The 25,023-nt window shown below is 33.7% G+C and overlaps 1 protein-coding gene across 1 annotated transcript in view; it reads left to right on the top strand.

Annotated features, from left to right (window-relative positions):
- Window positions 1–1,684: 1,684 nt before the first annotated feature.
- LOC142222531 (uncharacterized) overlaps window positions 1,685–25,023 on the top strand; it is a 43,054-nt gene continuing 19,715 nt past the window's right edge. Inside the window, exons 1-5 of the mRNA XM_075292712.1 lie at window positions 1,685–2,010; window positions 11,252–12,109; window positions 14,773–14,951; window positions 15,202–15,260; window positions 19,832–20,006. Of these exons, the coding sequence (XP_075148827.1) occupies window positions 1,803–2,010; window positions 11,252–12,109; window positions 14,773–14,951; window positions 15,202–15,260; window positions 19,832–20,006 (1,479 nt within the window). The 5' untranslated portion in view covers window positions 1,685–1,802. The remainder of the gene's footprint in view (window positions 2,011–11,251; window positions 12,110–14,772; window positions 14,952–15,201; window positions 15,261–19,831; window positions 20,007–25,023) is intronic.

The following is a 25,023-nucleotide window of genomic DNA, read 5'->3' on the forward strand; positions in this document are numbered from 1 at the left end:
TTCGTCTGACATCTGATAGTTTTATTCCAGTGACAGTTCATTTTAAAGCGCACACTAGATATGGTAGTGGTCTCAAGTAGAGGTGTGCATGTGAGTAATATTTTACTCACGTTCACGCACACTCACGACGGAAAAATCTTACTCACGCACGATACTGTTTGGTAGAACTCACACTCACGCACAGTCACGAAAAGAAAATTTGTACTAACACACGAAAGTGTCGTGACTCACGAGAAATACCGTTACTAACGAAAAATATCATGACTCACGAAAAATGTCGTGACTCACGAATAATTATATGAGCAATTTACGTTAGGGACATGTCTAAAAACATGAACATGATTAAAATCGAGAGCGTTATTTAACTTTTAACATCTCAGTTGTCACTAAAATTGTAAATTAATTCAACTCGTAAGCGTATTATGTCCGTGGCCGGGATTATTTTCGTGAGCGTGTTTTTCCGAAATTCGTTACTCACGCACACCCACAGGTTAAAGTGGCAGTCCGATTAAGATTCAGGCTCACTTAGACTATTCAGTCCATTGTGAAAAAAATTGTTTTCGTGACTCACGCTTACGCACGACATTTGATTTGCTAATCACGCACACTCAGGCCACGACAATTTTCGTGAGTCACGACAATTTCGTGTCACGTGTACACCTCTAGTCTCAATACGTCAGATATCACTCCATATATATGTGATATTGGCACTGTTGCATCATGTCCAAAAAGTAAACGAAAAAGAACGGTAACACACCAGAAATTATCCGAAATGTGAAGGCCAGATTTGAGCGAAATCCACGCCGCTGTGATAAAAAACTTACCCGTGGGCTAAACATATCGCGAAACCGGATGCAACACATATTGAAGAATTAGCTGGGCCATTAAAGTTCGAAAAAGTACCATATCTCACTGATGCACAAAAAAGTTAAACTGAAAAGAACCAGGAGTTGCTACGCTTTTGTGGTCAGTTACCGAATCACCAATCGAAAGTGGGTCAAATGCCGAAAATTATCGAGAAAATGACCCACAAGACAGTATTGAAGCTCCCGGGCAGACAAACATTTCGACAGCAGACCATGGACTCAACACGCGTCAGCCAAGAATGGCTTAAAAATGAGGTTCCTCGCTTTATTTCTATCGAGAATATCATCGAGAAAATCTCCCAAAAACATAATTGAAGCCAGACAAACATTTCGGCCGTAGACCATGGAAGGACACAGGACCATCGCACTCAGCACATGTCAATCAAAAATGGCTTCAAAAGGAGATTCCTCACTTCATTTCTACCGCACAATTCCCAAAAAAAATTCCTGATCTCAATCCGTTGGACTTTTGCACCTGGGTCATTTTGGAGAGTAAGGTTGCCACTAGCAATTCGAAGAGGTGTAAACTGATTCTAAAATTTGAATCTGATTTGTTATGAACGACATTTTTGAAAAAAAAGAGGGATTTACTTTGTTGCATTACATATCTGTATAGTTGGCAGCACTGTTTCAGTAAATAGGCAATATTGCTCTCTGCAATAACAAATGAGCCACATTTAAAAAAATAAACATCGAATACAAAACAACAACCAGCAGTTGGTCTCAATAAAAACAAAAAAAAACATGAAAACTTTCAACAGAACTTGCAAAAGCTTAAAACGTTTTTTTCAATCTCTCAAAGTTTGAGTTTTATCAGCACAGACCAGCTAAACAGTCAGTTAGTTTACAGTGTTCTTAAAAACTATTGCGTGTTTTTTACTGCGTTTTTCGTGTTTTTGTTTTTGGATTTTTTCTTTGCGTAGAAAGTTAATTAATATGAGTAGCGATCAAGAGCAAAATGGTCAATCACCTGCTTCGTCACCACTACCTGAATGGATTGAACCATCAGTATTCGAATCTGTGATACGAGATAAATGCCCAGACTTTAAACAAATCAAAGACTTTAAGGCTATCCCAGCATTGGGAGCTGGTGAAAATTATGCAACGGTTATGTTGCGCTTAGTAGTCGATGTGGAATTGAATGGTAAGAATAGCACATTTTGGATATCTTTACAAAGACTACATTTTTTTATCGAAAAATGGACCAAGTCATAAAAGTCTTATTTAAAGAACCAAATTGAAAGCGTCTTTATTTTCAAAATTATACTTTATTTTCTATGCGATATATTCTTTATAGAGATGAGAAATTGTCGTGTCTAAAATTTAATTTCTATTTCCGTTCTAAGACAATTTTACAATAATAGAATAGATGGTGGAAAACGCGTGAGCGAGTCAATTACGTAGATATCAACAATGATTTACATACTCATATAAAATTTGTATTTGTATTTACAAACTCTCGTAAAAAAATATAAACAAATACTAAATACACAAGTATATATTTTGCCGGTTCGTTTGTTTTGCATCTAATATTCCATATACAGTGAAACCTCTCAAACTTAGACACTATGAAAACCGGATACCTCTGAAAATCGGATACCTCTTGGTGGATTAAATTTCATCCGATCCATTTTAAATATGGTACGAGATGTAGGTATATGCCATCTAACCACCATCCCAAAATTGGTCCATACGAGGGCAGTTCGGAAACTTCTTAGCCTAGCAAAAAAAGCGCGGTATAAACAGAAAAAAGTTAAGTGGTTTGGAAACTTCCACCTCTGTTATGAACACATGTTAAATTTTGTTTCGATCTGGCAACTCCTTCATCCACATTTTTTTTTTTACAATTGGAAAATTAGAAATGCGTGCTGTCATTAAATATTTACATAAAAAAAGGTTTATCGGACAAGAAATTCATAATGATATGGTGAATGTGTTAGGTGAAAGTGCTCCTTCATATGCAACAGTAAACCAGTGAGTAAAGTAGAAAGTCGGACGAGGCCGACTATATCATACCCTAAACCACCCCTACTGAATTAGTACACATAAGCATTTGTGGGGTATCATTGGTATAGGTTTTGGAGTATCATTGGTATAGGTTTTGGAGAACATAAAGAGGGGTACATGTTTATGGGTGTCTTGTCACAATCGGAACAGAAATGTCTAATATTAGGACCTATAGTTTATTTTGCACCAAAAGAGTTAGTATGCCACTAATATCCATTAGTTAGTATGCCACTAATCCATTATTAAAAAAGAGGAAATCGGTCAATTAGTTGTGGGGTAATTAATCCAAATTTCTGCAAATAGGACAATGGATTTATATAAGAGCTACATGCAAGTCTAAATAGGATCGGCTAGTACATCACAATTTGAAATTTGAGTGACATTGGTTAATAAATAAAAGTATTATGGTCAAATTTGGGAAAATCGAGCGATGCATATATATATGGGACCTATATCTAAATCTGATCCAATTTGTATAATATTTTGCAGAAGGTCACTTTGTGTAAAATTTGAGTACGATCAGTTAATAAATGAAGTCCCTATGGTCAAAAATAAGGTTATTTGGGCAAATTTTTCAAAATCGGGCGATACATATATATAGGATCCAACTTTGAGTACGATCGGTTGATAAATAAGGGTTTTACGGTCAAATTTGACCAAATCGGGCGATACATATATATGGGAGCTATATCTAAATCAGAACCGATTTCGATGAAATTGGGCATATACAGTTAGAGGTATAGAATATTATATTTAGCCAACTTTGAGTACTATCGGTTGATAAATAAGGATTTTACGGCCAAATTTGGCAAAATCGGGCGATACATACATATGGGAGCTATATCTAAATCTGAACCGATTTCGATTATTTTTGGCACATATTGTCAGTACCATAAAATATTAGAGTAGGCCAAATTTGAGTAAGATCGCTTAATAAATAAGGTTTTTATGGACAAATTTGGGAAAATCGGGCGATACATATATATGGGAGCTATATCTAAATCTGATCCGATTTCGATGAAATTTTGCAGACTTACAGGGTGATGAAAAAGTTTACTATGTGCAAAATTTGATGACGATCGGTTTCTAAAAAACCGCAACGTGACTCCATCTTTCGAAATCGGGCGATACATATATATGGGAGCTATATCTAAATTTGATCCGATTTCTTCCAAATTCAATAGCGTTCGTCCTTGTGCCCAAAAAACACCTGTACCAAATTTCATCAAAATCGGTTAATAATTGCGACCAGAAATCTGTAAACAACAAATACATGGACAGACGGACGGACGGACGGACACCAAGCGTTAGATCGACTCAGGAGGTGATTCTGAGTCGATCGGTATATATTTTATGGGGTCTAAAATCAATATTTCTGGTAGGCACATTTTTTGGCCGATCAAACTTATTATACCCTAACCACTATGTGGTTTAGGGTATAAAAATGGGTTGCTGACTTTAAACGTGGTCGTACAAGCATTGAAGATGAACCACGTAGTGGACGTCAAAAAAACAGCAACAAAAAAAAAATTGTAGCCACATTGCATGATATGGTATTAAATGATCGACGAATAAAAGTGCGTGAAATTTCTAATATCATGGGCATCTCAAATGATCGAGTCCATTTAATTTTGCATGAAAAACTACAGATGGAAAAGCTTTCTGCAAGATGGGTGCCCCATTTGTTAACAGTTGATCAAAAACGCATAAGAATGAACATTTCTCAAGCTTGTTTGGATCGTTTTAAGCGAAATAAAATGGATTTTAAGCGTCGTTTCATAACTTTTGATGAGACATGAAACCACCACTATACTCCAGAGACAAAAGAACAATCCAAGCAATGGACTGAAGTTTAAGAAAATGCCCAAAGAAAGCAAAAACAATTCAATCGGCTAGTAAGGTTATGGCAACGGGTTTTTGGTAAAAACCAAGGGATAGAATTGCTAGAAAAGTGTTGGACTAAGTGTATAGAAGTTTCAGGAGATTACATTGAAAAATAAAAATATTTTTGAAAAACTAACTATTCTCTTTCATTGATAGGCTAAGAAGTTTCCGAACTGCCCTCGTATATGTCCATAATAATATAAAGTGCCTCTTATAAATCACTTCCCATATTGACTTCCGGAGCCTTTTGAGGAAGCAAATTTCATCTGAACCGGTTGGAATACACCATGCGCAAATTGGTTCACAGCGGTTCATAATTATTTGTAGACTCCTCTTTATAAACCAATCAAGAAGTAAAATGTCTTTGTCACGGTTGCCGCGCGTGCCAAAAACAATCTAACAAAATATGAAGAAAATATCTACCAAATTTAAAAAAAATTTATTTTGAAGTTTTTGATCAAAATTTTATTTTTCTAGAAAATTTTGTCAATATTTTATTTTTATAGAAACTTTTGCCCAAAGAGTATTTCTTTAGAAAATTTAGTCAAAATGTACCACTAGAAAATTTTGTCAAAATGTACCTCTATAGCAACTTTTGTCAATTTTTTTCTTCTATTTAATATTTTGATAAAATTTTATTTCTCAAGACAATTTTGTCACAATTTACCTGTATAGAAAATGTTCATAAAATTTTATTTCTCTAAAAAATTTTGAAAAATTTTCCTTTAAAAGTTTTTGTCAAAATTTACCTCTATAGAAAATTTCCTCTCTAGAAAATTTTGGCAATTTTTTTCTATTTTTTTTTTTAATTTTTATATTGTCAAATTTTTTTTTAGAAAAATTTTCCAATTTATTTCTATAGAAAATTTTGTCAAAATTTACCTCTCTAGAAAAATTAAGAAAAAATTATTTTGAAGTTTTTGACCAAAATTTTATTTCTATAGAAAATTTTGTAAAAATTTTATTTATCTAGACCCTTTTGTCAAAATTGTATTTCTATAGAAAATTTTGTCAAAATGTACCTCTAGAAATTTTGTCAAAATTTACCTCTATAACAACCTTTGTCAAATTTTTTTTATATTGAATATTTTGATAAAATTTTATTTCTCAAGAAAATTTCGTCAAAATTTACTTCTATAGAAAATTTTGTCAAAATTTACCTCTAGAAAATTTTGTCAAAATGTACCTCTTTACAAAGTTTTTTCATAATTTTTTCTATAGAACATTTTCATAAAATTTTATTTCTCAAGAAAAATTCTTTGTCAAAATTTACCTATATGGAAAATTTTGATAAAATTTTATTTTTCTCAATAAATTTGTCAAAATGTACATCTAGAAATTTTTGTCAAAATTTACCTCTCTATAAAATTTTGGCAAAAATTTTTTTATAGAAAATTTTGTAAATTTTTTTTCTAATTTTTGTCAAAATGTCTTTATAGAGAAAATTTTGTCAAGACCTATTTCTATAGAAAATTTTGTACAAATTTTTTTCTATAGAAAATTTTATTTCCATAGAAAATTTTGTCAAAATTTTTCCTATAGAAAATTTTGTCAATTTTTTTTCTGTAGAAAATTTTGTCAACATTTTTTTCTATAAAAAATTGTGTCAAAATATCAAAAATTGCCAAAATTTTTATCCATAGAAAATTTTTTCTTATAAAAAAATTTTGTCCAAATTGTTATTTATAGAATAATTAATATAAAACAAGTACTTGCACAAAAAAGCATTAAAATATTTTGGCTATCGCATCCAGTATCTAATATCAAGTATCACTGGCCAAAACAAAAATGGGAGATAATTGCTTTGGCCTTGAGTTCTATTTTGTTTTAATTCACAATACCAACAAAATGCAAATATTCACATTTAATTGTTGGAATTTTAAGATAGTAAATGATAGCCGGTTATATTCACATTTTCATATGCTATGTGTTTATAGTTCAAACATATTTATTACTTATATTCAGACTGAACAATGGAATCATAAAATGGGTTATTAATTAGTTTGTATGATGACAAACATTTTTGTTATTGTGCTTTTCTTTTCATAGTATTTGCAAGGAAATCAAATTATAAACAAATGTGTGCCAAAATTATTATTTAATAATTATTTTTTTTTTTATTAAAAATATTTATATACAATGAAATACCTAATACATATCTACAATTACTTCTAATAATTTTGGAAAAGTATTCCACTTAAAAACACATTTTTGAGCAACAAAAATTGACGTAATTTGGAATCAAACAAAATAATAAGAATATTATTTTCAAAGACCGTACAATAAAAATATTTATTTAATTTATTATAATTATTTATTATTTTGTTAATTATCAGAATTGAATAGGAGATGAGAATATTTCATTTAAAACCTAATTTTTGTTGATAGTATTTGCTAGGGATCCAAATTAAAAACAAATTTATGCCAAAATGTTAATTTCAATTTGTTAAATATTTTTATATATATTTTTAAATATCTAATACTACGTCTAATGATTTTGGAAAAGTATTTCACTTAAAATCTAATTTTTGAGTAATAATAATTGAATAAATGTGCAATCAAAAAATTATAAGACAATAGTTTTCGAGGACCGTATCCCAATTTTTATTAACAAATTTATTATAATTATTTATAATTTTATTAATTATCGGAATTTTATAAGGGGAAAAACATTCTATTTAAAAACTTATTTTTGAGTGTTTCAATGGGCAATTATCTGCAAAATAGGTTACACTTATGGTCTTGCCATGGTTACACCAATGGTTGCCACAGTTGGTAGAATTCTACCAAAAATGGTAGGATTTTATACTGTTTGGTAGATTGATTTCGCAAATTATCCTCTTCAATTTTATTTCTATAGAAAATTTTGTCAAAAGTTTATTTCTATAGAAAATTTTGTCAAAATTTTATTTCTATAGAAAATTTTGACAAAATTTTATTTCTATAGAAAATTTTGTCAAAATTTTTTTGTTATAGAAAATTGTGTCAAAATTTTATTTCTATACAAAATTTTGTTAAAATTTTTTGTTATAGAAAATTGTGTCAAAATTTTATTTCTATAGAAAATTTTGTCAAAATTTTATTTCCATAGAAAATTTTGTCAAAATTTTATTTCCATAGAAAACTTTGTCAAATTTTTATTTCTATAGAAAATTTTGTCAATATTTTATTTCATAGCAAATTTGGTGAAAATTTTCTATAGAACTAAAATTTTCTATAGAACTAAAATTTTCACCAAATTTTCTATGGAAATAAAATTTTGACAAAATTTTCTATAGAACTAAAATTTTGACAAAATTTTCTATAGAACTAAAATTTTGAACAAATTTTCTATAGAAACAAAATTTTGAACAAATTTTCTATAGAAATAAAATTTTGAAAAAAATTTTCTATAGAAATAAAATTTTGACAAAATTTTATATGGAAATAAAAATTTGACAAAATTTTCTATGGAAATAAAATTTTAACAAAATTTTCTATGGAAATAAAATTTTGACAAAATTTTCTATAGAAATAAAATTTTGACTCAATTTTCTATAACAAAAAATTTTGACAAAATTTTCTATAGAAATAAAATTTTGAAAATAAGATTTTTTCTTTGGTAGTTTTTTGGTAAAGTTTTATCCAAGTTTAGGTAGATTTTTTCCCTTGGCTCGAGTGGCAACCGTGGTTACACCCCGTTAATTGAACGTGTACATTTTGGCTAGGTATCACCTGCTTTTATATATATATATATAAGAACATATATATCGGTCATAAATCTGACCATCAGTCCATTACTCTGTGCCACTAAATTCCATTATTTTTAATTCTTGTGCAACTTTTTGTCCAAATGTCCTACTTTTTAATTTAATACTCCAATATTATTTTTATACCCTCCACAATAGGATGGGGGTATATTATGGGGGTATATTAACTTTGCTATTCCGTTTGTAAAACATCAAAATATTGCTCTAAGACCCCATAAAGTATATATATTCTGGGTCGTGGTGAAATTCTGAGGCGATCTGAGCATGTCCGTCCGTCCGTCTGTTGAAATTACGCTAACTTCCGAAAGAAACAAGCTATCGACTTGACACTTAACATAAGTAGTTGTTATTGATGTAGGACTGATGTTATTGCAAATGGAACATATCGGTCCACTTTTTCATCCGATCCGGCTGAAATTTGGTACATGGTGTAAGTATATGGTCTGTAACAAACATGCAAAAATTGGTGCACATCGGTCCATAAATACCATATAAACCGATTCCCAGATTTGGCTTGCAGACCATCTAAGAGAAGAAAATTCCATCCGATCCGGCTGAAATTTGGTACATGGTGTTAGTATATGCAAAAATTGGTCCACATCGGTCAATAATTATATATAGCCCCCATATAAACCGATCACCAGATTGGACCTCCGGAGCCTCTTGGAAGACCAAAATGCATCTGATTCAGTTGATGTTTGGTACGTGGTGTTAATATATGGCCTCAAACACCAATGCAAAAATTGGTCGAAATCGGTCCATGGTTAGGTTAGGTTAGGTGGCAGCCCGATGTATCAGGCTCACTTAGACTATTCAGTCCATTGTGATACCACATTGGTGAACTTCTCTCTTATCACTGAGTGCTGCCCGATTCCATGCTAAGCTCAATGACAAGGGACCTCCTTTTTATAGCCGAGTCCGAACGGCTTTCCACATTGCAGTGAAATCACTTAGAGAAGCTTTGAAACCCTCAGAAATGTCACCAGCATTACTGAGGTGGGATAATCCACCGCTGAAAAACTTTTGGTGTTCGGTCGTAGCAGGAATCGAACCCACGACCTTGTGTATGCAAGGCGGGCATGCTAACCATTGCACCACGGTGGCTCCATAATTATATAGCCCCATATAAACCGATCCCCAGATTTGACCTCCGGAGCCCCTTGGAAGAGCAAAATTCACGTGATTCGGTTGAAATTTGGTACGTGATGTTAGTATATGGTATCCAACAACCATGCAGGAATTGGTTCATATCAGTCCGTAATTATATACTGCCCCAATATAAACCGATCCCCAGATTTGGCCTCCGGTGCCTTTTTGAGAAGCAAAATTCATCCGATCTGGTTGAAATTTGGTACATGGTGGTAGTATATGATATTTAAAAAAGTGGTCCATATCAGTCCATAATCATATATAGCCCCCATATAAACCGATCCCGAGATTTGGTTATGGAGCCTCTTGGTACAATGTGCTTGTATATGGCCGTTAACAACCATGTCTAACTAGGTCCATATCGGTCTATAGTTATATATATAGCCCTCAGATAAATCGATCCCCAATCGCACAAAAATTGGTCCTTATCAAGTTCATAATTGTATATAGCCACCATATAAGCGACCCCCATATTTCAATTCTGGCTCTCTACGTACCGTGCAAAAGTCCATATCGATTCGTAATTATTTGTAGACTTACCTATACATACCTTTTTTTGTCTAATATATACCACGTGTGGACTAACTCACAATTTAGAAAACGATTTAAGATACCACAACCCAAGTAATTCGATTGTGGATGACAGTCTTTCGTAGAAGTTTCTACACTATCCATGGTGGAGGGTACATAAGATTCGGCATGGCCGAACTTACGGCCATATATACTTCTTAAAATTGTATTGCTAAATTCCATTGAATATACGAATATCTGATCCATGCTTAGAAAATAATGAAGTTTATGTATCCAATAATTTCAAGTGAAAACATGTAACGCCTGAAAGTATGCTAACAAAATGTTCTATAGCGTGTAAGCCTAAACCGCTGAGTTTGAAATTTCAAAGGATGCATTTCAATAATATTGAAGTCAAATAGTATTTATTTTAATTTTTCAAAATATTTCTGTATCTTCCCTTTATGGAAAAATGGTAAACTGCCCTAGGTAGCAGTTTTTTTCAATATACTGCATGGTTTATTCTTTCATGAATTATTTTGGATAGTTAAAAATTTTGATCGCCCCTGAATTCAAGTCTCGCCGAACCATCTCAGACCGCAAATGGTAGCTTTTCCACCACTTTGAGAAGTTTGAGGTAATCAACAATAGCCGTTTATAAGTTTCCAACTCAATATAACGCAAACACACTACATGAAAATGCTTTTGATGGTTTTTAAACAGCTGCCACGTATCTGCGTTTCCATTCAGCATGTCTGAAAGTATCATAAAATGTGGAACACTAACTTCTATTATATTATAAGATACCCATCAGAATCGTATTTCCAAAGATATCCTGAGACAAATTTTACAAAAACGGAATTAAAACAGGAATTAATTAAAAGTGTCATAACATGGCAAAAATTTGGGGCCAAAAATGTAATAACTATGGCATTTTGAAGCAGGACAGTGTCGTCGCATGAAAATGTTGCAATTAGCCACTGAGGTGGCATGTCGCTAAAACTAACGTCTATATGACGCCCCTATATTCTCTCCTCTCCTAAATTAAATTTTCTATACATTTATATTTATTTGCCTTCATTACAGATGGATCATCCAAGAACATATCCTTCATGATGAAGACAGCCCATGACAGTGAGTTCTTCAGACAAATGATGTCCTTTCACAATGCCTTCCAGGTTGAATCGGATGTTTACCGGGAAATTTTACCTGAATTTGAAGAAATGTACAAAGAGGCGGGGGTTGAAGTAAAATTTGGAGCTATATCTTATGACTTGGCAGTGGATCATCCTTATATTCTACTGGAAGATCTTTCAACACGTGGCTTTAAAAATATGAATCGTTTGGAAGGTTTAGATATGGACCATATTAAAGCAGTACTCAGTAAATTGGCTCAATGGCATGCTGCATCAGCAGTACGTGTAGCCAACAAAGGACCCTATAAGGAAACATTAGACAGTGGCTTCATTAAAGAAGGTGCTCGAGATATGATGAAGGGTATGTTCGATGGCATGTTTAAAATATTTTTGCAATGTGCCAAATCCTATGCTGGTGTCGAAGAGTACTGGGAAGCTATGAATAGAAACTGTGAACATATGATCGATAATTTCTTCAAGGTGGCCCAGGAAGAAAAACAAGGTTTTTGTGTTTTGAATCATGGCGATTGCTGGTCCAATAATGTCATGTTCCAACATGATGACTCTGGGAAAATTAAAGAAACCTATTTTGTTGATTTCCAAGCACCCCGATATGGTTCACCAGCCCAAGATTTGTATTATTTCCTCTTGTCATCGGCCCATTATGATATAAAAGTGAAGAATTTCGATTATTTCATTAAGTTCTATCATGATTGTCTGGTGAAAAATTTGACATTGCTCAACTATTCAAAGAAGGTGCCAACATTAAAAGATCTGCATATTATGATGTATCAGAGCGGATTGTGGGGTAAGTTCGATGCTATCATTCACTCATTATTTCATTTTATTTTGAATATGATATCTTAATGGACTAATAATAATAAAATGCAATTTAAATAAAATATCACAACAAAACATAATTCGATAATTTACTAAAGGATGAACACATTTGTTTTAATTCATATGTACGTTCCACCACTTGGAAGTATTTTAATTGCCCAGATGTAATTGTCTGCAATTAGCATTAATTTTGTACTTTTACATTGCAAATATAAAAATCAAAGGATTTGAAAGTACCGGTTCTAACGGTTCACAGAAACCGATAATCAGTGTTAGAAAGTAAAACCGTGCACCGGTTTTTATTCACCATTTTTTTATCACTTTAGATAGAACCGGTGTTATCGAAGTAGGATGATTACAACCGATGGACCGCTTTATTTTTTATTCACCTATTGTAGGCTTTGTTGCACATCCCATTTTCGGAGGAATAGAAGCCGTAAGATACGATAAAGAAGCTTTGTATTCAAATTGAGTAGAGTGATTAAAAACGGTGAACGGAAACCGGTTGGCAGAAACCGGTGGACCGCTTTTTTTCACTGATTGTAGGTGTTGTTAAACATCATATTTACGGTGGAAAAAAAGCCTTAAGAAACTATAAAGAGATTTTTTTCGAATTGGCTACTACACACTGCGAGCCGAGTTATCAAAACCGGTGGACGAAAACTGTTGGACTGGTTTATTATTTTTTTCAAACGATTTTCGGTTTTATTGAAAATACATTCCATGATATACGATAACGAAGCTTTTTATTCAAATTGAGTAGAGTGATTAAAAACGGTGAACGGAAACCGGTGGGCAGAAACCGGCGGACCGCTTTTTTTTCACTGATTGTAGGTGTTGTTAAACATCATATTTACGGTGGAAAAAAGCCTTAAGAAACTATAAAGAGAATTTTTTTCGAATTGGCTACTACACACTGCGAGCCGAGTTATCAAAACCGGTGGAAGAAAACTGTTGGACTGGTTTATTTATTTTTTTTTTCAACCGAAATTCGGTTTTATTGAAAATACATTCCATGAGATACGATAAAGAAGCTTTTTATTCAAATTGAGTAGAGTGATTAAAAACGGTGGACGGAAACCGGTGGTCCGTTTTTTTTTTCACTAATTGTAGGTGTTGTTAAAAATCATATTTACGGTGGAAAAAAAGCCTTAAGAAACTATAAAGAGGATTTTTTTTTTCGAATTGACTACTACACACTGCGAGCCGAGTTATCAAAACCGGTGGACGAACACTGTTGGACGGGTTTATTGTTTTTTTTTTTCAACCGATTTTCGGTTTTATGTAAAACATTTTTCGGTGGACTGGTAGAACCGGTGTTTTCGTGTAAACTAAGCAGAAGAAAATTTTCGTACGAAAACTAAAATCCTTGAGATATGATAAAGAGAGTTATTTTTCGAATTGACTACCACGCACTACGAGTAGAGTTGTAAAAATTTCTGAACGAAAAAAAATGTTTTCCAAGTTAAAACAAAATGTATTCAGTTAGACCCGGTTATAGTAATAAATTATTTTAGGTTAACTTTTAGGACAATGACTCCACCGTGGTTCAATTGTTAGCATGCCCGCCTTGTATACACAAAGTCGTGGGTTCGATTCCTGCTTCGACCGAACACCAAAAAGTTTTTCAGCTGTGGATTATGGTGACATTTCTGAGTGTTTCAAAGCTTCTCTAAGTGGCTTCACTGCAATGTGGAACGCCGTCCGAAAAGAGGGTCCCTTGTCATTGAGCTTAACATGGAATCGGGCAGCACTCACACGATTCCTGCTTCGACCGAACACCAAAAAGTTTTTCAGCTGTGGATTATGGTGACATTTCTGAGTGTTTCAAAGCTTCTCTAAGTGGCTTCACTGCAATGTGGAACGCCGTCCGAAAAGGGGGTCCCTTGTCATTGAGCTTAACATGGAATCGGGCAGCACTCACACGCAGAGAAGGAATATGATCACCTCAAACATGTTTCAAGAGCAAAATGTTATTTTTGTATGGTGACCATGTAACATGTTTGCCACTAAAATGTTATTTTCTCATCAAATATAACCTGATTGCCCAAATCAGATACATGATTTCGGAGAAAATAACATGGTTGCGAAAACCATGTTACATGGTCACCACCCAAAAATAACATTTTGCTCTTAAAACATGTTTGAGGTGATCATATTCCTTCTCTGGGTGCAGCGATAAGAGAGAAGTTCACCACTGTGGTATCACAATGGTACACAATAGCCTAAGTGAGTGAGTTAGGGTTGCCACCTAACCTAACCTAGGACAATGACTCAATTCCCTTTCCAAATTACCCGTTTTTATGGTTGTTTTGGAAAACCCGATTAAACCGGTTTGCGGGTAATTTGTTATCAAAAAAAAAACATGGACCAGTTTCAAGCATTTAATACGGTTTTTAAAACCGAGAAAACCCAACTTTAAAAAAAATTGCGGGTAGTTATTGCTATAACTTCGAGTAAAGTTCCATTTTCTTAACCTCACACAAATTAATGAGAGGAACAATTCAAGAGGATTGGGTATTTGAAATTGATGTTACAATGAAATTTAAATGACCATAAAATCAAGCTCATAATTTCGAATTTTTCTATGCAATTTTTAAAATTCATATATTATGTTTTTATTTTTTATAGGCTATTCAACTGTATCTGGTGTAATGGGTGCTGTATTGCTGGATCCTAATGAAAATGCTCAAATGGATAACTTTTTTGCTGACACTGATGTTGGACAATTGTTTAGAATTCAAATGTATTCCAATGCACGTTATCGCAAACATGCAGAAATGCTTTTACCATGGCTATACAATCGTGGTGCCTTTTAGAGGCTGGGTCCCACCATATATACAGAGAAACCTCTCAAACTTGGACACTTACAATTGCCGTGAGAAATAGCATACGTCTCACATATTAAAATTAACCTCTCATAGCTGGACGTCTGCCAGATGTGGACAAAATTTAGGCGAGCGTGGGTGTCCACTTCTGAGAGGTTTCAGTGTATATTTAGATGATATAAGGTTTTACCATAAATAATGGAATATTGCATATATAGAATTTCTATTACAGTCCAACAATGTTATAAAGGTTCGTTATATCCGTTATAACCATAGTAAAGAACAAAGATGGTATGTATGTCATCATTGTTCTTTACTATGTTTAGTAACATGAAAATTGAAAGACATTGGTGTATTTACTTTACAAAATTGATTTATGATTTTATTTAAATTTTCCATGCTATTAATAATTTGTATTTTTCTGTTACGGCCGATTTCTCATATCTGAAACGTATATCGTTCGTTGAAAACACACCCAGAGAAGGAATATGATCACCTCAAACATGTTTCAAGTTAAAATTTTATATTTGGATGGTGACCATGTAACATGTTCACTGCAATCATGTTATTTTCTCAGAAATTATGTATCGTTTTCGGAAAGCATGTTATGTTTGGCAAGAAAACAACATTTTTGCGACAAACATGTTACATGGTCACCATCCAAAAATAACATTTTGCTCTTGAAACATGATTGAGGTGATCATATACCTTCTCTGTGTGCAGGAGTTTATAAAGAAACCACAGCTTTTTTGGTCGGATATGTGGAATTGGCTGTTACTCTGGAGAGACTTATTTTGTTTGTTCATTAAAAACATAATATTTTTAATGAAAATATGATAAAGGGACCATAAATATTGTTGGCTATAAGCATAAATTCGTTATAACCAATAGTTCGTTATAAAAATAATATATACTCTTTTTGCACTGTAATTTTAACTATAAAAAATATTTAGACAAGTATTTAGTAGTCCATTTTTATTTATATAAATTGGCTGCTCTGTGGCTTCACATTATAAAAAAACAATAAATAAATATTTGCATGTATATATTCATAGACATATGTATGTACATACTAACATAGACCAAGGAAGGTATAGACATCTCAAGTGAATTCACAGCGCTGTAGTTTGTCTGCACACCGTAGATGGCTCTTTTTCGTCTGCAATTGAGTGATTTTTTAATTTGGCTTTAATGTGTTTTTTTTCCTTTGTTCTCTCGTTGAAACATCAAATATTGTGAAAGTTTATAAAATACTATTCATCCCCACCTTTTTTGTAATGCAAATTGACTAATTTATACGGTTATTCTCGTTTTCCAAAAATAAATTGAGTCACTTGACTGCGCAATTGAGTGGAATGACTGCGCACTGCAAATAAACAAAACCATGGTGAATTATCAAGGTATGTCTCTATATTTTCTTGGTCTATGATACTAATTAATGAATATTTTGAATTCCAAAGTGATTAATAAAACAAATATACTTATATATATCTCACAAAATTATAATGACATTTTTTTTAATTTGCCATCTATGGTAGTCATCTAATATGGTCTAGCAACTACAATGAAATTAGATGTATGTATGTAATAGAGGGTGAACCCACCATGAAAGAAAATATATACTGAAAAAAAATTCCGTGGTTAAACTAACGCTAAATTTAACTTATTTTTAGTGCAAAAAAATATTTGGTTGTAGTTAAATTTTATTATATTCTTCGAAATTTTCCACAGCCCAATGGAATTTTCCTTTTTATGTCTGATAACTTTATGAACTAAACTTGGGTATAAAGTTCAATGAGCTACACATAAGTTCAGTATGAACTTAAGCAAAAGAAAATTTTCGTACGATTCCTAAAAGTAATAAGAATTAAATTTTCCTGGTTTTAAAAAAATCTAAAAATATGGAGTATAATTTAGTTCATTTTTCGACGTAGTTCATTCTTGCTATAAAACAGTTTACTTTTTTCAGTGTAGGTTTATATTAGAAAAATTTTATTAAAATATTTTAGTAATTGCAAAATGATACAAATAAATTCTATCTGGACACATTTTGATAGATTTCTGCAAAATCTATAGACTCAAAATTTAAGTCGGCTAACACCCTAGGGTGGAACACAATGTTAGTAACAAAATATGGGAAACATTTAAATCTGAAGCCATTTTAAGGAAACTTCGCAAAAGTTTATTTATGATTTATCGCTCGATATATATGTATTAGAAGTTTAGGAAAATTAGAGTCATTTTTACAACTTTTCGACTAAGCAGTGGCGATTTTACAATGAAAATGTTGGTATTTTGACCATTTTTGTCGAAACCAGAAAAACATATATATGGGAGCTATATCTAAATCTGAACCGATTTCAACCAAATTTGGCACGCATAGCTACAATGCTAATTCTAATCCTACTCTACAACTAAATCGGAGTTAAAACTTGGCCTCTGTGGTCATATGAGTGTAAATCGGGCGAAAGCTATATATGGGAGATATATCTAAATCTGAACCGATTTCAACCAAATTAGGCACGCATGGCTACACTGCTAATTTTACTCCCTGTGCAAAATTTCAACTAAATCGGGGCAAAAAATTGGCCTCTGTGGGCAAATGAGTGTAAATCGGGCGAAAGATATATATGGGAGTTATATCTAAATCTGAACCGATTTCAACCAAATTTGGCACACATAGCTAGAATGCTAATTATACTCCCTGTGCAAAATTTCAATTCAATCGGAGTAAAAGATTGCCCACTGTGGTCATATGAGTGTAAATCGGGCAAACGATATATATGGGAGCTATATCTAAATCTGAACCGATTTCAATAAAATTTGGCACACTTGATTACACTACTAATTGTACTCCTAGTGCAAAATTTCAAACAAATTGGGGTAAAACTCTAGCTTCTGGGACTGTATTAGTCCATATCGGGCGAAATATATATATATGGGAGCTATATCTAAATCTGAACCGATTTCTTCCAAAATCAAAAGGGTTCTATTCTGAGCCAAAACACATACTTGTGCCAAATTTGAAGTCGATTGGACTAAACTGCGACCTAGACTTTGATTATAAAAATGTGTTCACGGACAGACGGACATGGCTATATCGACTCGGGAGCCCACGCTGAGCATTTTTGCCAAAGACACCATTTGTCTATCTCGTCTCCTTCTGGGTGTTGCAAACATATGCACTAACTTATAATACCCTGTTCCACAGTGTGGCGCAGGGTATAAACAATTAAAATAGGAAAAAAATTTTACATTTGGCAAAATTTAACTACAATCAACTAATTTTCATTAATTAAAATAAAGTTAAATCGGCTACACGCAAAGAAAAAAAACGTTTGGAAAACGTGTACCGAAAACGTTTTTCTTTTGTTAGAGTTTTTTGAATTGCTTCGAAAAGTATACACTTTTATCACCAAAAAAAATTCGTTTCTTACAAAAATTTTTATTTTTTCAATAAAAAAAAATATTTTTGAACCAACAACACAGTCCACTTCGTTTATATCAAACACTGTTCTTTTCTGACTTTAGGTCTTTAATAAGACACATTTTACAGCTCATGGTAAAAATTTAATATAGTAGAATGTAATGTTGAACATTTTTTGGAACCATATCTGGTATATGTAAAAAAAAAACAAAAAAAACTTTAGTCGAAACAGGGATCGAACCCACGACCCTTGGCATGCAAGTCGGACGTAGCAACCACTGCTCCACGGTGCCCAACTAAATGCATTTTTCTGTTAAATAAACTTTGTTTAATCGGCTCGTGGGCGCCGCAAGCTATGCTATATAAATATAACTCATATGGGTAATTGTCTATTGATGACAATAACGGCTACATAGCTCAGTGGATAGTGTGTTGGCTTACAAATTGCATGGTCCGCGGTTCGATTCTCCGTCCAGGCGAAAGGTAAACAAAAAATTAAAATTTATAAAATCGTATAATTGCTTCTACATTGTTTGTATTACAGAAAAAGGTACTAAGAACTAAAAAACTTCGTGGAAGTGAGAAAGATGTGAGGGATAATGCAATTAGCCATTTTTTTTTTTTTTTTAGTTAGTCTTTATGAAATTGGTTTTACATCGTGGAAAAGAATAAACGTTTATCAAAAAAAGTATATACTTTTCTTTCAAATATACTTCCTTTCAACGAAAAGCAAATGAGAAACGAACTTTGTTAGTCTAAAACTTCGTTTGGGAGGAAAGAATTATTTTTTTGCGTGTGTAAAAAATATATTTGTCTTTTTTTTTGGGGGGGGGGGGGGGTTGGGGGTGGGTTACTAACATTACATACCAAATTTCAACCGGTTCGAATGAAAGTTTCTCCTCCAAGAGGCTCTGCAAGCCAAATCTGAGGAACGGTTTATATGGGGCCAATATAAAATTATGGATCAATTTTTGCATAGTTGTTAGAGGCCATAGACTAATACCACCTACCAAATTTCAACCGGATCGTATGAAAGTTGCTCCTCCAAGAAGCTCCGCAATGCAAATCTGGAGGTCGATTTACATGGATGATTTACATAAAATTTGTCCGATATGCTCTATTTGCAATACCATCCTACGATCTAAATCAATTAAAAACTATTTGTGCTAAGCTTGAAGTCGATAGCTGGTTTCGTGTGGAAGTTAGCGTGATTTCAACAGACGAACAGACATCGACTTTGAATTTCACCACGGCCCAGACTTTACTCTAGGGGGTTCGAAACCAATATTTCGATTTGTTACAAACGGAATGACAACGATAATATAGTCCCCATCCTTTGGTGGAGGGTATAAAAATATTTGTATATCGCACCATAAATCATTATAATAATACGACCCACTCTTATTCACATACGCCTAAATACAATTATACATAGTTGTGTACATTTGGATAAACGATTATTGAATAACAAAAAGTTCAATGAAATTGTTCTGGCATACAAATTGAAATGTATATCTTCTTCTCGATATAACAAGTGTTTGTCAATAATCGCAGCAAATAAAAAATTTGTTGAAGAATCCAACGAGGGTCGTTGTATTAATCAGGCAACTGTATGGAATTTTATTAAGTTCAAGATCAATGGAAATTTCGTAGCTTTAATGAAGTGTCGAAGCCAAGATAAAATGAATTTTACGCTGTCTTTCATTTTCCATTTCACAATTTACCAATTTTACCCAAAATTCGAACATTTATGATGCAAAGACAATTTACAAATAACATAAAAATTTTAAACTTCATATTTGTACGATAATTGTGACCAAACTCGAGAAAATAAAAAAAAATATTTTGAGCGGATTTTCTAAAGGCAGTTGAAGTAGTTATAAAATCTAATTCTGTGAGTAGATGGTTAAGAGTTCAACATGACGAATATATACCGAAAAAAAAGTGAACTGTTTTATAGGAAGAATGAACTACCACGCACGAAAATTGAACTAAATGTTACTCCACATTTTTAGATTTCCACAAAGCATTATACTTTTTAACTGCAGTTCACGAAAATTTTCATTTGTTTTAGTTCATATTGAACTTATGTGTACGGTCATTGAACTTTATACTCACGTTTAGTTCATACAATTTTTGAGACATACTTAAAAAAGTAAGATTTCGTTAAGCTGTGGAAAATTTCGATAAAAATAATAAAATTCACTAGTAAACACGGCCGTAAGTTCGACCAGGCCGAATCTTATGTACCTTCCACCATGGATTGCGTAGAAACTTCTATGAAAGACTGTTATACACAATCGAATTAGTTGGGTTGTGGTATCTGAAAACTTCTTAACATCGTTTTCTAAATTGTGAGTTAGTCCACACGTGGTATATATTAGACAAAAAGGTATGTAAGTCTACAAACAATTACGAATCGATATGGACTTTTGCACGGTACGTAGGGAGGGAAATATGGGGGTCGCTTATATGGGGGCTATATACAATTATGAACTTGATATGGACCAATTTTTGTGTGATTGGGGATCCTAGTTAGGCATAGTTGCTAACGGCCATATAATAGCACAATGTACCAAATTTCAACTGACTCGGAGGAAATTTACTCCTCCAAGTGGCTCCAAAACCAAATCTCGGGATCGGTTTATATGGGGGCTATATATGATTATGGACTGATATGGAGCACTTTTAGCATGGTTGTTAAATATCATATACTACCACCACGTACCAAATTTCAACCAGATCGGATGAATTTTGCTTCTCCACATGGCACCGGAGGTCAAATCTGGGGATCGGTTTATATGGGGGCTATATATACTTATGGACTGATATGAACCAATTCATGCATGGTTGTTGGATACCATATACTAACATCACGTACAAAATTTTAACCGAATCCGATTAAGTTTGCTCTTCCAAGGGGCTCCGGAGGTCAAATCTGGGGATCGATTTATATGGGGGCTATACATAATTATGGACCGATTTCGACCAATTTTGCATGGATGTTTGAGGCCATATATTAACATTACATACCAAATATCAACTGAATCAGATGAATTTTGGTCTTCCAAGAGGCTCCGGAGGTCAAATCTGGGGATCGGTTTATATGGAGCTATTAATAATTATGCACCGATGTGGACCAATTTTTGCATGGTCATTAGATACCATATACTAACACCAAGTACCAAATTTCAGCCGGATAGGATGCAATTTTCTTCTCTTAGAAGCTCCGCAAGCCAAATCTGGGGATCGGTTTATATAGAGGCTATATATAATTATGGACCGATATGGACCAATTTTTGTATGGTTGTTAAAGACCATATACTAACACAATGCACCAAATTTCAGCCGGATCGGATGAAATTTGCTTCTTTTAGAGGCTCCGAAAGCCAAATCCGGGGATCGGTTTATATGGGGGCTATATATAATTATGGACCGATGTGAACCAATTTTTGCATGGTTGTTAGAGACCATATACTAACACCATGTACCAAATTTTAGCCCGATCGGATGAATTTTGCTTCTCCACATGGCACCGGAGGTCAAATCTGGGGATCGGTTTATATGGGGGCTATATATACTTATGGACTGATATGAACCAATTCATGCATGGTTGTTGGATACCACACTCAAAAAAAAGTGAACTCTCTATTTCACTAAAGCCAATTTAACTTTATTTTAGTTCTTGGAATTATTATGTTTGGAGAAAGTTTCCTTTACTCTAATAATTTTTTGTGTACGTTAGTTAAATTAACTAAAACCGAGGAAAAAAATATACTCGAATGAAGCATAAAGATTAAATAAATTCGTGTCTTCCACAAAATAGTTCAGAATTTCTTTAAATTGGTAAATTTTACTAAAAATGCGTCCATCGTGAACTTCGTATGTCACTAAAGACATTCTTGCAATTTGTAACTCCAAGTTTTTCCTTGAAACTACAAAATTGTCTTTAAGAAGTGAAAAAACTTAGTTATGTCTAATAAATTTTCTTGAATTTGTCGAAAAATATTTACTTATTTTTATGACATCGGCGTGATGCCAATGTTTGTAATACTGTTTAGTTAAAATTTTCTATAAATATTAAAAATTTTCTAAAATTAACCGAAAGTTTTCTCCCTGGTGGGTTCACTGTTTTTTCAGTGCATATACTAACATCACGTACCAAATTTCAACTGAATCAGATGAATTTTGGTCTTCCAAGAGGCTCCGGAGATCAAATCTGGGGATCGGTTTATATGGGGGCTATACATAATTATGCACCGATGGGGACCAATTTTTGCTTGGTCATTAGAGGCCATATTCTAACACCATGTACCAAATTTCAGCCGGATAGGATGAAATTTGCTTCTCTTAGAGGCTCCGCAAGCCAAATCTGGGGATCGGTTTATATGGGGGCTATACATAATTATGCACCGATGGGGACCAATTTTTGCATGGTCATTAGAGGCCATATTCTAACACCATGTACCAAATTTCAGCCGGATAGGATGAAATTTGCTTCTCTTAGAGGCTCCGCAAGCCAAATCTGGGGATCGGTTTATATGGGGGCTATATATAATTATGGACCGATATGGACCAATTTTTGCATGGTTGTTAAAGACTATATACTAACACAATGTACCAAATTTCAGCCGGATCGGATGAAATTTGCTTCTCTTAGAGACTCCGCAAGCCAAATCGGGGGATCTGTTTATATGGGGGCTATATATAATTATGGACCGATGTGAACCAATTTCTGCATGGTTGTTAGAGACCATATACTAACACCATGTACCAAATTTCAGCAGGTTCGGATGAAAATTGTTTCTCTTAGAGGCTCTGCAAGCCAAATCGGGGGATCTGTTTATATGGGGGCTATATATAATTATGGACCGATGTGAACCAATTTCTGCATGGTTGTTAGAGACCATATACTAACACCATGTACCAAATTTCAGCCGGATCGGATGAAATTTGCTTCTCTTAGAGGCCTCACAAGCCAAATTTGGCGGTCCGTTTATATGGGGGCTATACGAAAAAGTGGACCGATATGGCCCATTTGCAATACCATCTGACCTACATCAATGACAACTACTTGTGCCAATTTTCAAGTCGATAGCTTGTTTCATTCGGAGGTTAGCGTGATTTCAACAGACGGACGGACGGACGGACGGACATGCTCAGATCGACTCAGAATTTCACCACGACCCAGAATATATATATACTTTATGGGGTCTTTGAGCAATATTTCGATGTGTTACAAACGGAATGACAAAGTTAATATACCCCCCATCCTATGGTGGAGGGTATAAAAACAAATCGGGAGGTCGGTTTATATGGGGACCATACCAACACATGGACCGGTGCTCACCATTTTTGGCACACCTCTTTACGGTTCTAAAGTACCTCTCGATTTCCAATTTCAGGTAAATTGGATAAAAACTGCAGGCAAATTGGATAAAAACTACGGTTTCTATAAGCCCAAGACCCCAAATGGGGAGATCGGTCTATATGAGGGCTATACCAAAATATGGAACGATACTCACATTTTTGGTACACGTATTTGTGGTCATAAAATACCTCTAGATTTCAAATTTCAGGCAGATTGGATAAAAACTACGACTTCTATAAGCCCAAGACCCCAAATCGGAAGGTCGGTTTATGTAGGGACTATATCAAAACCTGGAACGATATAGCCCATCTTCGAACTTGACCTGCCTGCAGACAAAAGACGAGTTTGTGCAAAAATTCAGCACGATTGCTTCATTATTGAAGACTGTAGCGTGATTGCAACAGACAGACAGACGGACATTCTTATATCGTCTTAGAATTTCTCCCTGATCAAGAATATATATACTTTATATAGCCGGAAATCGATATTTCGATGTGTTACAAACGAAATGACAAACTTATTATACCCCCCGTCGCCATTCTATGGTGGTGGGTATAAAAACCCCCATTTTTATAACAATGGACTGAATAGTTTAAGTGAGCCTGAATCTTAATCGGGCTGCCACTTTAATCTTTAACCCCCATTAGATAACATAATACAGAATCTGTTCTAATTATTGACATGAGACTGAAGTTCCTTTGTGTGGTATCAAAATGGAGTTGTAAGTCATAAACAGACAGCCATAACATAGGGGTTTTCCGCCTCCACTTTTCAAACTAATCGTATTCCAACTTCGACGAAATCTGTTGGAATCGTTCAACATACAGATCTATACTAAGAAAACTTTACCCACTTATCAATTTTACCTGTTTTCATAAAAATTAATCTATGTCTTGTTGCGGGTTCCCCCACAACGAATAAACAATTCGCATTCTTCTTCACATTCCTCTATTTCTCAAATGTTAGAAATTTTGTCAAGATAAAAATTCTACATCAACAACATTGTTGCATCTTTTGTCATGATAAAAATCTTTGAGAATTGTCCCACAACGAGGGAGTAGGTTAGTGACAATTGTGTCATTCAACAATCTATGTCAATTAATAAAGTCAACCGTCGCATACATTTTATTCAAAAACCACTGTAATTTCCCATATGTCCAAATAAAAAGTAATCATCAATAACTGGTTTGGGATGAACGTATGTCTCATAGTTTCAGAAACATATCAAGTGATGTATGAAGAACAATCAACAAGTT

Source organism: Haematobia irritans, chromosome 1 (genome assembly GCF_050003625.1).
Source record: "Haematobia irritans isolate KBUSLIRL chromosome 1, ASM5000362v1, whole genome shotgun sequence".
In the NCBI taxonomy this organism is placed as follows: Eukaryota; Metazoa; Arthropoda; class Insecta; order Diptera; family Muscidae; genus Haematobia; species Haematobia irritans.